Source organism: Pyrgilauda ruficollis, unplaced genomic scaffold, assembly GCF_017590135.1.
Source record: "Pyrgilauda ruficollis isolate IOZ18807 unplaced genomic scaffold, ASM1759013v1 scaffold26, whole genome shotgun sequence".
Classification (NCBI taxonomy): Eukaryota; Metazoa; Chordata; class Aves; order Passeriformes; family Passeridae; genus Pyrgilauda; species Pyrgilauda ruficollis.
The window spans coordinates 2,764,114-2,782,987 of NW_024523933.1; the positions used below are offsets into that span (position 1 = coordinate 2,764,114).

Genomic DNA, 18,874 nt, shown 5'->3' on the forward strand with positions numbered 1-18,874 from the left:
ATCCTGTAGTCTGGTACTGGACTTTTCCAACCAGTAGAGCTATCCATATATTACTGAGGTTCCACACAGCTCTCCATGTTACCAGATGAATCAGTTTCTATCTGGTAATGAAGTATTACATGTATTAATTTACACAACATGTAAACATGACTGGCTAAGTCCTATCACATGTGTCCCTGAGGTTTATACTGCAATTAGTCAGAGGAAAGTGAAGCAAAAAGAACATTTACGGGCAGAAGAGGAAATGGGCAGGACAAGATGCATAAGTGGAAAGGCCTAATATTCCTTCCCCCACCTCAGACAGACACATATAAATAGTGAGATAGGAGTTCCCCTGCTCACTGACCATCATCATTTGCTGCATCTCTCTGGGACGTGCATCACCCCTGCAGGATGTGGGCAAAGGTACTGTCTTGTTTCCTTGCACTGTAAGATGTGATTCTCTATTTAAGATTTCGTATCCTCACTCCAAATGTTGCAGTTAGTGACCATCACACCATGGGATACGTGGTTCACCTGCTTTAAACTGCTTGTAACTGCTTCCTTGAGATAATCTTAATGCTTCACTGCGAGTGAGAACTTGTTTGTAATGGTGGGTACAATTCTGGTCACCGTTGCTAGAGAAAGAGGAATGCAGTGTGAACAGCACAATGAAAATATACGAGCATGGTAGGGGTGAGTCCATATTGTAGAGGAGAGAGCAGCACAGTCTGGTTTGTTTATCTCAGCAAAGTCAAGGCCAAAAGGCAGTACCAACACTCTGTGTGGATGTGTGCAGGGGAGTAAAGGAAGGGGAATGAAGAGGGGAAATGAAAGGAGATAATTTCCAAAGAGAGAGAAGATTAATATTCACTACTGCCAGTATAAAAAAGAAATTGTGTGTATAGACTGGTTGTAAATAATGTGTACCTCTACAGTGGGACATTTCTAATGGTCCAGGAAGGGAAGTTTTAGATAATTTTCTAATACAGATACTAACAGCAGCTCACAGCCAAGAAACAGGTTGAATTTGCATAATGGGTCATTGCTCAATAAGAGAGGAAAATAAATATATATAATTCCCAGATCAGCAGGATCCAGGAACAAGGAGCTACTGCTTTTCAAAGAGGCAAGATCTTGTCTTGGAGAAAAGCTGGGACTCCAGCTGAGAGTGAATTCAATGGGAGCTGGGAGCTATGAGCAGTATGTGCGAGGTAGGGCTGCCAACTCCTGCCTCCTACTGAGCTCCAAGCTCAGCAAGATTTGGGATAGCAAGGCTGCTAATCAGGGAGATTAAATCCTGCCTTCTTGTGTGGTAGTGGGTGCGCTGGATTGAAATGCTACTCTCCCACTGATTTTAATACCAACAAGTAGGTGCCGTGGGAAAAACAGATGTTTTTACTTCTACTTGGGAGATGTGTGTGTGTGAATAGTCATTAGAGATGGAGATGAGATGGGGATGAGATAGAGATGACAGAGATAATCTTGCATAGTTATAGCACCTGCAGTGCATACTCTCAAGGGCTCAGGGAGAAAGCAGAAGAAATACAGAATAGAAAAGGATAATGATGAAAGCATAAGTAAAATATAAATAACATAGTGACATTTCTGGGAATAAAAAGAGGAAGGATTCCCAGACCTTGGTTTTTCTGATGCAATCCATGTAAGCAGGGGCAGAAATGGCCAGTGTGCTAGAAACTGAAAGGAAAAAAAGAGGAAAGAAAAAAAAGAGGAAAGAAAATAGAGTGATTACTTTAAATACAGAGAAATATCTACTTCTTCTTTTTCTTTATTTTTTCCCTCCCCAGACAGTTACAGGAAATTTTGCCAAGGTGATTCATGGTTTGAATGCAAATCAGTTGACAGATCAAGTAATTCAGAGAAGTAAGCGAATGATTCTGGATACTCTTGGAGTAGGGCTTCTGGGTACCAGCACCGAGGTCTGCCACAGAGTGGCACAGTACAGCAAGGTAAGCTGTCTGACATCCATAGCACACCCTAAAGTTTAGCTTTAAGAAAGCAAGGGAAAACTTGGGCAATGAAAATGAAACTTTGCCATGGTTAAATTCTTTCATGGATGGAAAGAGAGAAATTGTGTTCTTCCCACTGGAGACAGTGAAACTTCAGTGCTCAAATTACTTTTCACTCTGGATGGGCAAAAGTCTGTGTATCAGTCTGTATGCTAAGATCCCCCTCTACAAACACAGTTAACTAAGAACCCCTTCCTTTCTTTCACCTATGATATCTTATTAAAAACACCAACAAAGTAAGCATCACTTATCACCAGCCTTTCAAATCAAGGAACTGTTAAAGAGATGGGGAGTTAGCAGTGGGTTACTTGCAGTCCATAAAACATAATTGTCTGAGGTGCATCAGCCACGCTTCTCCTCCAGTCTTACTCTCCTCAAACTAGCAGAGTAATTGACCCTGAAAAGAAGCATTCCCAGCACAGGAGTGCATCCATGAGGAGGAGTTCAACCCACTGGTTTATCTTTCAGACCTGCCTGGGTGGACTTGTGCTCCAGAGCTCTGTGTGCCAGTTAGTCTCTTCCCACAGAGAAATCCCCTTTCCAAACCAGGGTAGTTTGTGCCCTTTTATTCAGTTTGCAGCACCAGGAGGCCATCTATCGTTTACTCAGGGTCTTACTAAAACACAGAAAACAAAACCCTTTAATGAGACATCTTTCCCAACAAGATGATGACAGTCTCATCATCATTTAGACTGGGCTTGATGATCTCAGAGGTTTTTTCCAACGCAACTGGTTTTGTGATTCTGTCAGTGGGTGCTGAGAAGGGGCATCAGTGGCCAGAGGTTGTGTGAAGGTACTGAGTAGCCAGGTGGGTGGTGTTGGTCTGCCCCCAGCTCTGTTTGGGTGGAATAGGACATAAGCCGACAGGAAACTGACTTCCTTTTCAGACTTTCTGAAAGAACAATATTTTTCGCATAAAAGGGAGCAGTTAGGTCCCCAGAGGACATGGTCTGCTCTCAGTTTCATCAGAAATACAATGCACATTTATCCTTAGGTTCAGGACTTTGAATTAATTTATGTCAATTTGTTTCAGATCTACAGCTCAGATTTATCCAGTACCATCTGGGGCCACTTGGATTTCCGACTGCCTCCTCTGTATGCAGCTTTTGTGAATGGAGTGGCTGTAAGGGATGCTCTTTTATTTGCTCTGAAATCATACAAATTGATGCCATTCTTACTCTATAGAGAACAGAATGTCCTGAAAATCATAGCTTATTCTGAAGCCTGCTACAAAACTTTTCTAGACTATTCTCCTAATATGCTTCAACTTCCTTCCAGTGAGACTGAACTTAAGGTACAATACATGTATGATCCAACTCAACAGCATCCCTTATATTTAATGTGGGACCTGGTTCTGTTCTCAAGTGTCAGAACTCTACAGCTTACAACCTGGCAACCTTGTAGCAAGGCTACAACCTTGCTGTAGCTGCTCAAAAACACACCCTCCAGCTCTAGCTCATTTCACTGGGATCCAAATTTCTTGCCAACTGGCAAAGTGCAGTTACAGAAAAACACAGATGCATGTATAGGTACATGCACACATAATATCACAAGGCAACTTAATCTTCAGTTACACAGTTTCCAAAAGCCAGTGATATATTTTGGACATGCACTTTGTCATTAAAGCAATAACTGACTCCCCAGACATTTGTCTAAATTCAGATTGAGGCTGAAACCATTTGAAATTGAAAGATGCACAAGAGGTGGGGTAGACAAATTTGGCAATTATGCAAAACTAGGAAAGGTGATGAACCAAGGAAATAGTAATATTAAGCCTGTTTAAATTAGTGTGACAACAATATCAGAGGTCCAATTTAACAGCTCATTTCCAATGTAGAGAAAATTACCTTGGAAATGAGATCTGGTACCCCTCAGGTCCTAGCAACCCTTACAATATTCAGATCTGGCTGTTAGCATATATATGATCAGTTTACATCTTGGTCACAGGTCAATTTAAGCACTTACTGAAGACACCAGAAACACAGCTTACAGGGTACTGGCCACAACTTTCCTTTATCCTGCACTGCAGGGCATCTTCCCAGTTGGCATCAAAAGTTTTCAAGGCAAACACTGTATTTTCTTCTATCTGTTTAGAACCAGTCCTCAAAAATGCATAATCACAGTATTACAGAGCAAAACCTGACTTCTGGGGAGCCTGATCACTTTCCCAGTTTGCTCTGAAGTTAAGACATGGGTGAACAGATGTGAAAGTTCAGGTTTTTGAGGTGTTTTACTATAGTATATATTTTTTTTAAAAATGCTGTCCCTGATGCTCTCAGGTCTTTGGGGGTTCTCAAAACTTTGCAGGAGGAAGGAATGTGCCAGATAAGCAGTGCATTACAGACTCTTGACTGCAATGTTGGGGACCGTCTGCTGCCAGATCAGCAGCCAAATGCCATGCTGGGGACACCCAAAATCTTCCTGGACAGCTGGGCTCTGGGCATGGGAAAGAGAAGGCACCACTTAGAATACTCTCTTAAGCCAAGCAGCTCGTTCTGCATTCAGACTGCAGCTTTCTCCTACTCCCATCAACTCCAGGGAATCTGGTTTCTTGTGTGACAGGTCTTGTTTCAAAGTGCTGAAAATTCAGGCTAAAGCCTCCTGTACATTTGCAGGCTTGTGCCTCTTGGCAGTGGATGGTTGCAGCAGAGAAATAGCTCTGATGACATAAATTCCATTTAGCAGTATTTAACTGCTACAGTTTTATGGTGCGAATCCTAATGGCAGCATCAGTTGCAGCACCAGCGAAGTAATTTCATTGTGTTTATATTTCATTATGTTTTGGGGAAAGTGAAAATTCAGTGTTCATATAGTGGACCTAGAACAGCTGCTTTAATTATACCAGTCTAATTAAAGTAGCAAAAGCCAAGTGCAGAAAAAAGGAATCACTGTCACACTGATTTCAGGCTGGTACAAGTTGAATTAGAATTATTCTCTTTTGAAGCAAGATCTCTGCTGCATTGCCACTTCTCAGACAGCCATGTTGGGAGTAAAAGTCTTTAAAAGACTTTTGAAATTTTTGCCTTCTAAGGAAGATCTAGTTCTTTGGTACATTTCTGTACTATTTACAGTAGTTTCATTTGACTGAGGCAAACTTGCAAAGTCAGTTTATTTCTAACATACCAATGCTTCTCTTTCCATTAGGTGCACTCGATGGACTTTGATGACACCTGGCATCCAGCCACACACCCATCCGGGGCTGTGCTCCCCGCAGTGATTGCACTCTCAGAGGCCTTCCCTCAGAAGAAAAAAATCTCGGGTCTTGATCTGCTCTTAGCTTTCAATGTGGGAATCGAAGTGCAAGGCAGGTTGTTGCACTTCTCCAGAGAAGCCAGGAATATTCCAAGAAGGTACATAGAAATGTTTAAAGTAGAAAGTGGAATAGAGGTGGTTTTTAATCAGTGCTAATATGCATAATAAAATGTCAGTTAATATACAGGTGGCACAGTTATTCATATTTCCTAGCAGTTTGTCTGGAAATTTTCGGAAGGCTTATCTTACACATAAATACATTTGATTCCTACCTCTGTAGCTAACAGATTTTTTTTTAAAGCATTGACTAATTCACAATGAGGCAATTATCTCCCTACTTTGAATTTTTATAGATTTATAATAACATAAAAATTTAAATAAGAATAAATATAACTTTATATTTGACTATAAAGTTGCGTTAAACTATGAGCAGCACTAATGTTTCAGCTGCTTTCTGGGAAGGACTTACTGCAAGCAGTACTATCCCAGTTTTACTTTTTCCTGGAGCAAAGTGACAACTCTCAGGCCCACATGGGAATGCTGAATGTGTGTTTCTTTATGGTCCAATCCATTTCCCGTGGCAATGAATGAAAAGCTTTTGTAGATTGTGAATTTGGGTGAATTTTTGAAATCCGGTAATGAAGATAGTTTTGTTTTCTCAGGTTTCACCCACCGGCTGTGGTTGGTACGATGGGGAGTGCAGCAGCTTGTGCTAAACTGCTAGCTCTTGACCAGCTGGAATGTAAAAATGCCTTGGCTATTGCTGCCTCCTATGCAGGTGCCCCACTGGCTAATGCAGCAACCCAGATAAAGCCCCTCCATGTTGGGAATGCTGCCAAGCATGGACTGGAAGCAGCTTGCTTAGCTTTACAGGGCCTTCAAGGAAACAAACAGATCTTGGACATGGAGTCAGGGATGGGTGCCTTTTATACAGATTACAACCCACAGACTCTGCCAACCCTGCAGTCCTACCCCTGGCTCTTGGACCAGCAAGATGTGGCCATCAAACGCTTTCCTGCTCATCTTGCAACACACTGGGTAGCTGATGCAGCATCATCTGTTAGGAGGAAGCTCGTAGAGAGCAGTGAGAACTTGCTCCCTCTTGATAAAATTGAGAAAGTCATTCTCAAAGTCCCTGAGGTCAAATACGTGAACAGACCCAGCCCAGCCTCAGAGCATGAAGCACGACACTCCTTCCAGTTTGTTGCATGCTCGGCTTTGCTGGATGGCAGCATGTCAGTCCGGTCCTTCGCCAGTGAGAACATTCACCGGCCGGCCTTGTGGGAGCTCCTCTGCAAAACACAGCTGGAGCACCCTCCTGACAACACCCCCAGCTTCGACAGCCTTTACTGCGAAGTGAGTGTCACGCTCCGGGATGGCAATACCATCAGCGACCGCTGCACCACCTTCTACGGGCACTGGAGGAAACCTCTGGAAAAGGAAGACTTGGAGAAAAAGTTTCAATCCAATGCGCACGGCATCCTGCCCACAGAAGCCATGGAAGGCATTATAGAGACCGTGTACAACCTGGAAAAAGTAGAGGACTGTTCTGTACTAAGTACATTTCTATCAGGACAGTCTGCTAGAGCACGTCCAGAGAAGCTGCGCTTCCTTTGAGTGCTCCAGCCCACAGCTACATGCTCTTCACAAAGCCAGTGCAAAATTCAGGACAAGCTCCTACTTAGTGACTCGAGCACTTTTAAATAAGACTCCTGTAACACAAGAACCATATTCAGTCCAATATTGTGGGTTTTGATAGGTAAATAATTTGGTGTTCATGTGCCCAGCTTAGCCAGGCTGAACAGAAGATCCTCTGCTGGCACAGCTGACTCCAGCTATCTTTGTACCTCTAGAGGCAGAGCACTCACTGCTTGCTCATGGCACAAAAATCTCCCTGCTCCTCTGCCAAAAATTTGTGATTCTGCTTCCAAATTCTGGAAGAGTATGGAAGTGCTGTGTCCTTGAAAATCATCATGGCTAGAAGTACAGAGAATGAAAACCTTTTCATAATTATTTCTGTAGACTTATCTCTACAACTTCATTGAAGAGGGAACCTGTGCTAAAATAAACACAGCACTTGTAGGGAGGGGTAGCACTGGATACTCTGCAGCATGTCAGCTGTCACTGTAGCCATTGCTCTTGCACTGAGGCAGCAAAGGCCTGGGCCTGGCCTGATCACACCAGTGCTGAGCGTGAGGGACAGCTCCACACTCCTCATCACAAAGGCATTATTGCCCAGTTCCACCTGTTGGCTCCTCTGTGGCACAGGTCTGTTCCTGTTTTACTCCTGCCCCAGTCACACGAGACACTGAGCAGGTGATGTCAGTGCAGGTTACTTCAGGCCCAGCAGGGTGTGGGCTACGCTACACTGGGCAGGAGTGACAGAGACCTGTGAGTACCAGAGCACTTCTTACGAGAGACAACTCAGTGTCCACAGTGAACCCAGATAATAAATTCTGGAAATTTTTTGTTCCTCCAGGAGTACAAAGCCTTGCCAGACTGAGCTTCTAAGAGAAACTGCCAACCCTTGTTCACATTTATAAGATCAAAGCATGGTTTCTAATACATATAAAATCGTCTTCCTCAGGGCACTAAACAATGTATGCAAAAAAAACTACAAAATAAATCTAATTAATTTTACTAAATAAATCTGAAATTACTTCATTTATTAGCACAAAACTTGTGTATTTTCCACCTGCAATGCATTCATTTGTGCTGCATCTTGGTTTATAAAGTTGGTTTAGCTAGGGGCTCTGCAAAAATTTCGGAAGTCCATCGGTAATACTTGCTTAAAGACTTTCAAGGGGAAAAAAAGAACCCAAATAACCACATTCTTTTATTTTTCCCTTCTGATTAGAAATCAGAATTGAATTATTCACCTATACTGATGGTAAACAGACTCATTTACAGCTACTTCACTTAATTGCAGATGGGTAACAGCAAATATGAATTACTGATAACCATGAATGATGTGATAAAACCCCATTGCCCATTCAGTTGTTTTAAGACTGAATACATTTGGATTCACTAAAAAAAACCCAAACCAAAACAAAAACAAAGGGACTCCCCTCATCATCTTCAATATATGGTTTCTATTTTAAAAGAGAAATAAATAGGTAAAATTCAGCACTAACCATCTGATGTATTAAACATTAAAAAACACCCCACCACACCAAACAAACCAGGAACTGTGAAGTTTAGCAGTTGCATTATTTTATTAATTCAATCTAAGGAAGCTAAATGTTTATGCTTAGCTACACTGATTTCCTTGGAGAAGTCTGTACACTTCTAGTCAGGCAAGCTTCAGGACTTCTTGTACCATTGTTCCAATTCCATCAAAGATTTCATGCAGAGGAGCCTTGCACATGAAAGCACAGGTAGTAACTATTTTATTGGCTTTATCCACGTGGGATTCATTTACATTTTTGCAAATGTGCTTACATCCAAGCTCTGCTATAGCAGATGCTGTTTCAGCATCAGGAAATCTGTAAATAAGAAAACTTTAATTAACACAAAGCAATGATACAGCCATAAAATTCTGCACACATAACTTGAATGAGAGAACTACAACAATATCTACGTGAGTGTTTAACTGATGATGACAAGGGAGTTAGAGGCTGCTACTATCAGATTTTCCTATCCCCTACAGGCACATCAAGCGATCTAATACCTTTGAAAACAAGGTCTGAAATATGGAGCCACAATATGTCAGAAGGTACAATAGCTTTTAACAATCTTTCCATAAGTTTGGAAGATTATACCAAGTGCAGCTGTAACTGATCTTTACAAGCTTGAGAGAAGCCAGCTGAACCTGCAACCTTTTCCAACACCTCCATGTAAGGTGCTCCTCTGGGATCTCTAGAGATTTTAATTTTTTTTTCCCCTCTTGATAAGGAAGGAACGGATGCAATCTGTTCTGAACAGAATCCCCCACTACCGCTGCTGATAAATTTAATTGAGAAGTTTTATTGCGAGTTGACAGTTTTTGAAGCAGTACTGATTTCTGCCAGGCCCTGTTCTCATCTCCCACCCCTGAAGTGGCCCCAAACCACTAACACCAGAAAATCTTAATTAAAAATCCCTCAGTTAACAGTTGGACTTGCCTGTCCTAGAGGACTTTTCCAACCTAAACAATTCTATGATATCACAGATCAGTGTATATCTGGTTGTAGCATCACAAGTCACCTGACCTCATGGATTCATTCCAACTGCCCTGAGAGTTCTGTGCCTGCTACTATTATTCTAGTGAAAACTGTCACTAATTTTTCTTAAAAGTAACTAAGTTCCCCCAGCTTTACTGGTACCAAAGAAACTTTTGCTCAGAAGCCTGTCCATTTCCTAACCTTAATTCCAAGGAAAATCCTCACCATCCATTTCCTTCTTACCTTCCATCTACATTTTTATCCTGACCGACCGTAACCTCACAACCGGGAAAGACTTTGGCTGCCAGAACTGGTGATATACAGCACAAACCAATGGGCTTTTTAGCACTGTGGAAGGCCTGGAGTGTGGAGTTCACGTGCTCGTTGACAGTACAGTCCTTGCCATCTACAGCCCACGAACACAGATTCTTTGCTACACCAAAACCACCTAAAAAAAACCCAAACCAAAACAAAAAAGGTCAAATATAAGGCACTGCTAAAAGCTATTAAATTTGATACCGAACAGAAGCTCTTTTTTACAACACCATCTTGGTATCCATGGGACTGTTAAGTAACTGTAAGCCTTACAATGTCATTGTAACCTGTAATAAATGGGTTTACAATGTTGAAAGTTTAACTGGGCACTTTTTTATACCATGCAGGTTATATGTAGGCCAGAAAGTTTAACCTTGTTTCAAAAAAGTATTTCTAAAAATAGACAAACAGGGAACCTCACATTCGTCTGGTAGTCACTAGAACAGCTGTACCATCAGCTGTGAACTCCTCAATATGGAAGAGGGACCAGAAGACCACTACTAGTTAAAAGCACAAGTATGGAATTCATGGGAGTAATGCAAACAGTGATTTGAGTATAGTAATGAACTCTCAAGTTTTACTTTGATGCTTAAGCAATTATAGAAGAGCTTTTCTTCTTCTGTAGAACTACTTTTCAACTTAAAAAAAAAAAAGCCATTAACACAATAAAAAACCACTGGGGATTTTACATAAAATGGACATTATAACATATGGTACTCTAAGACAAAAAAACTTGTACATGGTAACATAATTTCCTATTAAAATAGTGCTGATTTGTATTTCTATAAATTAGTTTTAACAATCCTTTAGGTACATTTAATCTTCATTTAATTGTATAAGCAGATTGTATTTTACAGCTCCTTTGTCTGCTGGATTTATAACCATCAGAATAATCAAAGTAAGGTTCTTCCACACGGAATGTGCAGAGCATCAACTTTTCTCCAATAAGCATAAGGAAATTTCCACAAGTACTTCAACAGACAACATCAAGAAGCTTTGCATTTTTAATGTTTCTCCTTTCCCAGTTTGCTCACTTTCAAGTGTTATCTGAAATCTCTGAGGTAAGATTTTAATTTTCAAACTAAATAGGGTTTATTTCCCTCTAACAGTTATTACAGCAATCCCCCCGAGCCTGGGTTATAGCAGCATGAAATTAATGTGGAAAACATCTGTGAGCCTCCACTCGCTCCTGATCAGCCCTGACATCAACTACTCACAGTGCAGGCAGAATTGTTTCTGTGTGTTATACACACACTCCCTCTGCTGGCCTTACAACAGTGTGACAACGTCAAAATTAACACTTGGGCCTCATCATGAAGGCAGTACTTAACAGTGCTATGAATATTCTGGAAACAGATCTTCAGCAAGTCATGATTTCCTCGTGATGCTCCGGCTTCTTCATTTCTAAAAATGGTTACAATTACCTCTGTCTGGAATGAAATTTTGTGGTCTCTAAATGAAAAATTATCCACAAACTTGTTTAGTACAACTTGATCAGCAGCTGAGTGGATACATAATTAAAACAGAATGTACTCCCATCTGACATGGAACATCATCTATTTGGAAACCTGCTATTCTGCCAACATCTTCAGAGGCCCTGAAATTAAGGCATTGCCATGTAACTGAGTTCTCACCCAACTTTTGTACTCTGGTCAGGATTCTTGTCCACACGTAAGTAGTGAAGTTTTCACAACATTCAGTAAGAAGGGATGGTGGAATGCACAACTTAATACCAAAAGAACACTCTGGCATTTTAACTTAGTTAACTATGAATCAATAAATATATTGAGTTTTAAAATCACAATTTTCTTTTGAAAGATGAGCTCAGATGGTCAGAGCATGGTGCTAATAACACCAAGGTTGTGGGCTCAACCCCTGTGTGGGCCATTGACTTAAGAGTTGGACTCAGTTCATCCTGGTGGGCCTTCCAACACAGAGTATTTTCTGATTTTGTGATACCTACCAGGGAAAATGACAGCATCAAATTCACTAGCTTTCAGTTCAGCCAAATCCTGAATGTTTCCCCTTGCCAACCGGGCACTTTCAACTAACACATTTCTCTTCTCTTCTGCTGGACTTCCTTTTAGGTGATTGACTACATCCCTTTGCTCAATATTAGGGGCAAATATCTTCACCTAAGAAGAGAGATGAAGCAATTTTGTGAATGTAAACAAAACTCATACATATTTGTCACAATAAAGATCATTTAATGAAAACAGGTTTTGTCCCTGAAGCCTCTTACCTAAGTTAAGCAAATTCCACAGGATGAATATAGCACATTAAATATCTAAAGCAACATATGATATATTAGGATGAGTAAATACAGGCATTCTTCCCATCGTATTCCTGCAGCACTTTGACAGGAGAGTATTCTTATGCTAACATCAAGCTTACTGATTTTGCCACGGCACATAAGGTCAAGGACAAACGGGACACCACAATTTATACCAGCAGCCCAACCGGACATACAGCTGACTTTGAAGAAAGGTTGCTCTTAATTGTTATGGGACTGAAATTCTAAAAAAGTTTGACATAAAAAAGTTAAAGATGCAAATTTTGCAAGCATTTCTAGAGCAAACATTAGAGTTACCAGCTGTCCTAAAACACCAGCAGCAGAAAGGAAGACCAAAACACAGAAGAACCAATTTTGGTTAGACACAAAAGGAGGACACTGCTTCAGAATATAAAGCTCTGTGACAGGTGTACCACAGGGACTGTTTTCCTGTGTCTGTTTTGAAGCTTCCTTTGCAAAATTCTCAGAGATGACAATTTTGTGCTAAATACGCGGGTGGTGTTGTTACCATGAGACACCTGAGTCCAGCTGCACAGAGACAGTGACCAGCTTCTGCCATCTGAAGCCACAGATGGGACCAAAGCACACCACTACGTCCTGGCCCAGGCTTCTCTGACAAGTCCCAGCTTACCAAAGAGAGCCCAGAAACGGTGAGCAGAAAACAAGTAGGTAATCCCTAGTGAGGGCTGCAAAAGTAATCAGAAGGAAGATAAAGAATTTAACCCATCCTCAGCTCCCTGTGGCCAGAGGAGATGAGACAGGTCTCCAGCTTCTCCTTGCTCCTGGCTTCACAGGATCACAGAATTGTAAGGGCTGGAAGGGACTTCTGGAGATCATCCAGTCCAATCCACTGACCAGGCAGAGTTACCTAGAACAGGCTACACAAGAATGCACCCAGGTGGGTTTTGGGTATTCCACAGAGACTCCACAACCTCCCTGGGCAGCCTGTTCCCATGTTCTGCCACCCTCAATGTAAAGAAGTTCCTCCTCATGCTGAGATGAAACTCCTTGTGGTTCAGTTTATGGCCATTGCTCCTCGTCCTGTCACTGGGTACCACTAAAAAGAGTCTGGCACGGTTGCCCACAGAAGTGGATTCATTACCTGGTGTGTGACAAACAAATAATTACACATCAAGAGAGACACTGATTATTTATTTCAGAGTCCTGCAAGCCTTGGTGTTTGGTAGTATTCCACAAATCAAGCACACCCACTGGAGTTTTTGTGCCATTGTCTATACACGGAAATTCAGAGAACTCTCCAAGTGCAGCACCTCTGTTACGATTTGCTGGTCATTGTCATACAAGTTTTACATCTCCAGTCAACTTCCACACATGCTCAGGGGAACGGTCCTCGCCTGGGCAGGGGTCTCTTTGACCTGCAGGCATGACTTTTAGTATAATAATTTAGTTGTATTAATGAGTCCCACTTTTCAGTCTTGTGCCCAGCTGCCTGTGCGACCTGAACTCCTGTCAGGGAGCCAGGCAGGTCTTTGGAGGGGGATGAATAAAACAGGAGGGGGGCAACATAAAGAGAGAGGTTATGGCTGAAAGAGTTTGCAGCAGGGAGCACCGCAAACCGGGAGGGGCTCCGGTCCCAAGGACAGGGGGACTCTCGGCTGCTGTGTCGCACTCCGGGCCGCACGCACACACACACAGACAGACACCCAGACACAGACATATAGATATACACAGCCCCACACCCCGCCGCCCCCCGCTACCTCCGCGCCGCCGCGGCTCAGGTGCACCAGCGCCGCCGACGCCTCATGAATCTCGCTGCCATCGAAGACGCCACAGCCGGCGAGCACCAGCGCCACCCGCTTGCCCATGGCAGCCGCCCCTCAGGCCCGGCGAGGAGCTGCGCCAGGCGGCGGGCCCGGGCCTGGCACCACTCTCCCTGCTCCTTCTTCTCCTCCTCCTCCTGCTGCTGCCGCGCCTGCGCCGCCGTCTCCATCTTCCGCCGCCGCACGAGCGGGCGGGGCGGGAAGGGAAATAAATGAGGAAACGTGGAAAGCAAATGGCATGTGTCTGTAGTTTTAAACAAAAAGGGCTCAGAGAGCGGGGCTGTGACGGGCGGGTGCCGCACGGTGAGCCTCGGTGCGCTGTAGAACGCACTGTCTCTAGTCCCAAAGTCGCCGGGCCTCGCAGAGCCTCAGGGGGGTGCCTGCGAGGTGCGTTTTCTTTTGGTGGATTTGTTTTGCGCGTAGAGCTATGATTGTGTAATGAAAATGGGCTTCCAAATTGCTTTGAAAGACAGAGAAAAAACGTGGAGTTTGGTAAGAGGCCTGCGGTACTGTTGGGTCCTGATGCTGTTTGTTTCAGTGACCCCACCTAGTCCTTTTTTCTATCTCAGCTCTTATGCCGGATTTCAAAGAGCTGCTGCACTTTTATCAGGGGAGACTGAGGTATTTTAACAAACGAAACTTTCTTTCTTGACCTACTCCCAGCTTAGTCCCTTAAGGCATTGCTTTAGTGAACCAAAAGGGAAAGAATACGTCCCATGTCTCCTCCTTAGGACTGTGCGCACAAATGCCACTCCAGAGATCAGCTGCATTGAATTTTAGTAAGATCTCTCAGCTCTTGGTCCTTTGTTTTTCACGAGCTGCCTCTCTCATAATAAAAAGAAGCTTATGTTTAATAATGAAAACTTACTCTTCTACTGGAGCAGAGGACTGAAAAGCTGGATCTTGTAGAAAAATTAGAGTGTCTTCCAAAAGTTTGGAGTATGTGTTTTCTGCAGAGGACATGAGAGTGAGCAGTCTGAGCAGAACAAAAACAACATTTGAAAGCAGAACCTTTTCCTGCAGCAAAATGCATTCAGTTGAATACTGATTGGTTGGGAGTGTGTGTGGCATGATGGACAGGGAGATTCTGGAACAGGACAGGGCCAGGATAGGAAATTCCCTGCTGAAGGGCAGACTCCTGTCTGCTGGGCAGTGTTTACTCCAAAGAGCTGTAGGACTTCAGCTCACTCTACACCACAGCCCACGCTCTGCCTTGGAGGATTTGGCAGGAGTACAGCATAGCTCCACTGAGAGTCTGCAGAGCTGGAATCTCGCTGGAATCCTCTTTATGCTTGAGAGCTAGGAGAAGGCTTCTGCCTGGAAGGAGTTTTAAGCCCAATGCATGTTTGGAGAAATGAGTGTAGTCCTAAACTCTGCTGTGTGTTAGGGCCAGGGTTAATGTTAGAGCTAGGGAAGTGAGCCCCCTCAGGACTACAATTCCCTGCTCCTTTCTGACCTGACTTACTGGCTAGTCTTTGTGGATGGATGCTGGACCTGAATTGTCAGTAACCTCGTCTCCAGTCTTGTCTCTGGCCCTGTCTTTTAGATGGATCTCAGATTCATATGGTGGTCCTCTTTCCTGGATGTACCCTAGACTTGACTGGGATATGATAGTCCTATCCCACTTCAGGTTCTCTGTGTCACATCTCTGTGCCAGCTCTGTTCCCTGATCCAGCTCCACCTTGCTTGTGCCATGTCCCTGCCCTGACTGTGTGACCTTGTCATGTTCCTCTGTGTCTTAGGTCCCTGTTTTCACTCCAGCTTATGACATGTCCTTGCCCTAGCTTTCTGTCACCCCAAAGTAGCCCTTGGAGGACTCTTCTCCATCCTGGGCCCACAAAAGCAAGAGCATTTCACAAGGAGTACTGCTCTGAAGCCAGATGTTTGCAAGATGAGAGGTCACGCCTTGTTGGGAGAAGCAGCTGTGGTCAAGGCCCTCAGTGCACCAGCAGCCCTATAATTACCCTGGCCAGCCTCTGCTGTGGCCTCCAGCCACACGCCCTCCAGCCACAAATCCATGGGCACTTGGGCCTGGGCACACAGATATCACCTGAGCTATTCTGCGGGTGTCCCGTTTCCTGTTGTCCTGATGTGTGGGTCACTCTTCCTGCACATCTGTGAACTGACCTTGGCACAAGGAGTGTAATCCCAGCCTCTACCCTGCTGTATCTGGGGCTGCTGCTGGATCCAGCCACTACTATGTGCCTGTTCCCTTCCAGAAACTGAGTAGCAGTGAGGTTTCACCAAGAGTCCAATCACTAGAAAAATCCGTGGTGATGAGGTGAATGCAAGGTTACACTGGAATGACCAACGCATTGGGTCTGCAGCGGTGGGGTACACAGCTGGGTTCAGGTGTGGCTGCAGTGTAGCTCAGGTGGGAGGCAGGAGCTTTGGCTTAAAAGCAGCTCTCCAGGAGAGGAGTAGGCAGCCCCTTTCTGAGGTGTCTCAGCAGAGCAGAAGCAGTTTCTGACTTTCCTCACAAGTTTTTATCAGGCCTTGAGCAACCAGCTGCACACCCTGAAGGAAAGAAAGTAGGTACCATGCCCTCCAGACTTCAAGGGGTTGAATTTACAGATCTGCCCTAGACCCTAGACTCTGCCCTAGCCTTTTTCCTGCTGCCCAGGATTTGAGAAAGATGTTTTCTCTGGTGGAAATCCTGCTTTGAGGTGCCTTAGTTGCCTGACAACAGCTGTTAGCTTAAATTTGACTTGGACAGCTCTTTGTATTTCACAGGCACCCAGCTGACTCATCAATTCATTTATCCCTACCCTGCAGCAAATCCCAGAGGGTTCATCTCAGTTTAAAACTCACTATGAACTTCCTCTGCATCCTTATCCCAACCCTCATCCTATCTCTCAGGCTTCAGCAGAACCCCCCCTAGAATTTCAGCTTGGAAAGAAATAATTTCCATCATCTGCCCCCTAAACTGGCAGACAAAGGAGGAGCTGCCCTGCAATCCCAAATGTTTACTGAACGGCACATCTGTCCTGAGCACAGCTCTCATCCTTGCTGCCAGGGTCAAGGAGGTCCTGAGGGGAACTCTTAGCAATATCTTACAAAGCCCAGTCATTCCTCACTCCTGTAGAAAAAGACATGGCTTTCTCCCAGCCCAGCTCGCAGCTCAGGTGGCATCTCAGGCTGTGTAGCAAAGTGTAGGTGCACAGGAGCCTGTTTCTGCCTCTTTTTCTCAAAATTCCTTTCTTACCCCTCAAAAGCAGAGATTGTGCCTCTGACTGATGAACTGCTCTTTCAGAGCAGCTTCAGCGTGATTTCAGGTAATGTTTGTATTTCCCAGTATGTGCCCAGCTGACTCAATAGCTAACATATGCCAGTGTGAGTGGGGAACAAAATACCCCTGTGATCAGTAAAGCTGCCAGATGTGTAGCTTTATCTGCAGTGATCCACATACATAACTGTGACTTTCCTGCTGAATGGCACATTGCCAATGCACAGGCTGGGAGATGTGCAGCTGTGGTTTAAGCACCATCCAGAGCAGCCCATTTTTGTGAGGCAGGGGCTGCTACTTCAGGTGCAGCAGCCTCTCTGCTGTGACTTGCAGTGTGATGACTCAAGTACAGGTTCAAAGCCAAACTCTCTGTTCAAACCCAGAACTTCTGACTGAAGCAGCAGGATTGTTTTCCCTTTTCTCTCAGTCAATTCCATCCTGTTCATGTCAAGGGTAAAAATGGAGAAGGTACTGATTTATAATGGGAAATTATCAAGAGTCTTTGTTGTTTCAGGAAAATGTTCAGTTTTCACTAATCAAAAAAGAAAATACTCTGGGAAATGAGAAATATTTAGGAATCCTGTCAGGTCTAGAATTTGATCTTTATAGCCAGTTTCAGTACTTACTCAAAGCCTGTTACTGGACAAAGATGCAGATCAGCTCTGTGGGTTTATAATGGGGAATTTGACAGGTTTCTGCATAATAAACTAGACAATGACTTTTTAGCTCAAGTATATTTATTCATAAATATATTAGTGGTTTATTTTCTGTGTTCACAGCATAATTTAGGTTGCATGAGAAAAAAAAAAAAAAAACCAACAAAAAGAGTACCTTGCTGCAAAAGTTCCCTGTGGGATTTGATGAAGTGAGATATAAAAATGTTATTAAAAAAAAAAAAAAATCAACCCCTTCAGCATCTACAGAGTGGGGATTTAATAATCCACACTGCAAACATCTGCTGAGTCAGGACTAAGAACCTGGTCATACTGCATTTCCAGTTTGGCTCCTGAGCAGTTATGGCACCTTCATTATGCCTTTTCACTTCCTTGCATCCTGGTTTAAAAGAAGGGATAAATTAGCCTTCCTTCATTTCATAAAGCACTTCCAGAGTTACACATCTAAATCTCTAGCACTAGGAATTATGGCTATATTCCAAACAAACATGTATCTTTTTGAACAGATTAAAGAGCTGGTATATTACTACACTCAAGCTATGAAACACACATGATTACTGGCACACTTTATTTTCTAACAAATAAACCCAGAGATTTTATAAATCAGACACAATTAACATGCATAAGATTAAAATGAGATATGGAAATATAAGTATATATTGATTATGTAAGCATGCATTAAATTAATGTATAGTGCTGAGTGGCATGGATTTTATAAATAAACACTATAGAATCAGACAGCAGGGAAGTGAGGTAAGGAAATGTTGCTGAAATTAAAAGCTTTAAGGTTTTCTGAACATCTTTAGTACCCCAGCATTACTGAAAGTGATATTCAGCAGCCTATCCTGCATTTTTATGAAGGATGCAGGGTATTCCACCTGCAGTTTTGTTTGAATATATAGCCTAGCACAGTGCTGACTAGAGAACTGATTGTTCTTTAGGGGCTCACAAGAAATGAGCAGGGATATTCTTCTGGCTCCTGATAGTCAAAAGTCCACAGCACAGTTATTATTTACCCAGTGAATAGCATACACCAGTGATTTCACTCTGGATGCCAACTACTAAACTTAGCCTCCTGTACTCTGATGCCAGCACAGCCAGTTTTGAACTCTACGGAGCTGGAAAAAACTGTGTTTTCTGCAGGGATGCTGCTGACAAACCTGTCTTAACAGTTTCTCTTAG

At 43.3% G+C, this 18,874-nt stretch overlaps 2 protein-coding genes across 3 annotated transcripts; one reads left to right on the forward strand and one right to left on the reverse strand.

The window, feature by feature from the left end:
- The first annotated feature begins 393 nt into the window (after positions 1-393).
- Positions 394-9,634, forward strand: ACOD1 (aconitate decarboxylase 1). Of its 2 annotated transcripts, XM_041471262.1 has the most exons (6): positions 394-405; positions 1,788-1,949; positions 3,043-3,132; positions 5,154-5,359; positions 5,924-6,865; positions 8,911-9,634. In XM_041471262.1, exons 1-6 carry the CDS (start codon positions 394-396, stop codon positions 8,948-8,950), a joined length of 1,452 nt encoding a protein of 483 aa, XP_041327196.1. In that variant the 3' UTR covers positions 8,951-9,634. The 2 variants fall into 2 exon arrangements, with proteins under 2 accessions (XP_041327196.1, XP_041327197.1); XM_041471263.1 differs by lacking the exon at positions 8,911-9,634 and having other exon boundaries at positions 5,924-7,134.
- On the reverse strand, positions 8,453-13,946 carry LOC121355647 (glutamine amidotransferase-like class 1 domain-containing protein 3A, mitochondrial). Its single transcript, XM_041471264.1, has 4 exons — positions 13,730-13,946; positions 11,682-11,853; positions 9,647-9,851; positions 8,453-8,746 (listed from the first exon to the last, which is right to left on the reverse strand). The coding sequence occupies exons 1-4, from the start codon at positions 13,835-13,837 to the stop codon at positions 8,554-8,556; spliced, it is 678 nt and encodes a 225-aa protein (XP_041327198.1). The 5' UTR covers positions 13,838-13,946; the 3' UTR covers positions 8,453-8,553.
- Positions 13,947-18,874: the final 4,928 nt, after the last annotated feature.

What these genes read in the sequence shown, in the direction of transcription:
- ACOD1 (XM_041471262.1), top strand. An exon ending in GAGTGGCACAGTACAGCAAG is followed by an intron (nt 1,950 to 3,042) that starts GTAAGCTGTCTG and finishes AATTTGTTTCAG; the next exon opens with ATCTACAGCTCAGATTTATC. An exon ending in GCCAGGAATATTCCAAGAAG is followed by an intron (nt 5,360 to 5,923) that starts GTACATAGAAAT and finishes TTGTTTTCTCAG; the next exon opens with GTTTCACCCACCGGCTGTGG.
- LOC121355647 (XM_041471264.1), bottom strand. Translation starts at nt 13,837, where the DNA reads ATGGGCAAGCGGGTGGCGCTGGTGCTCGCCGGCTGTGGCGTCTTCGAT. An exon ending in TGAGCCGCGGCGGCGCGGAG is followed by an intron (nt 11,854 to 13,729) that starts GTAGCGGGGGGC and finishes CTCTCTTCTTAG; the next exon opens with GTGAAGATATTTGCCCCTAA. An exon ending in GATAAAAATGTAGATGGAAG is followed by an intron (nt 8,747 to 9,646) that starts GTAAGAAGGAAA and finishes TCTTATTTACAG; the next exon opens with ATTTCCTGATGCTGAAACAG.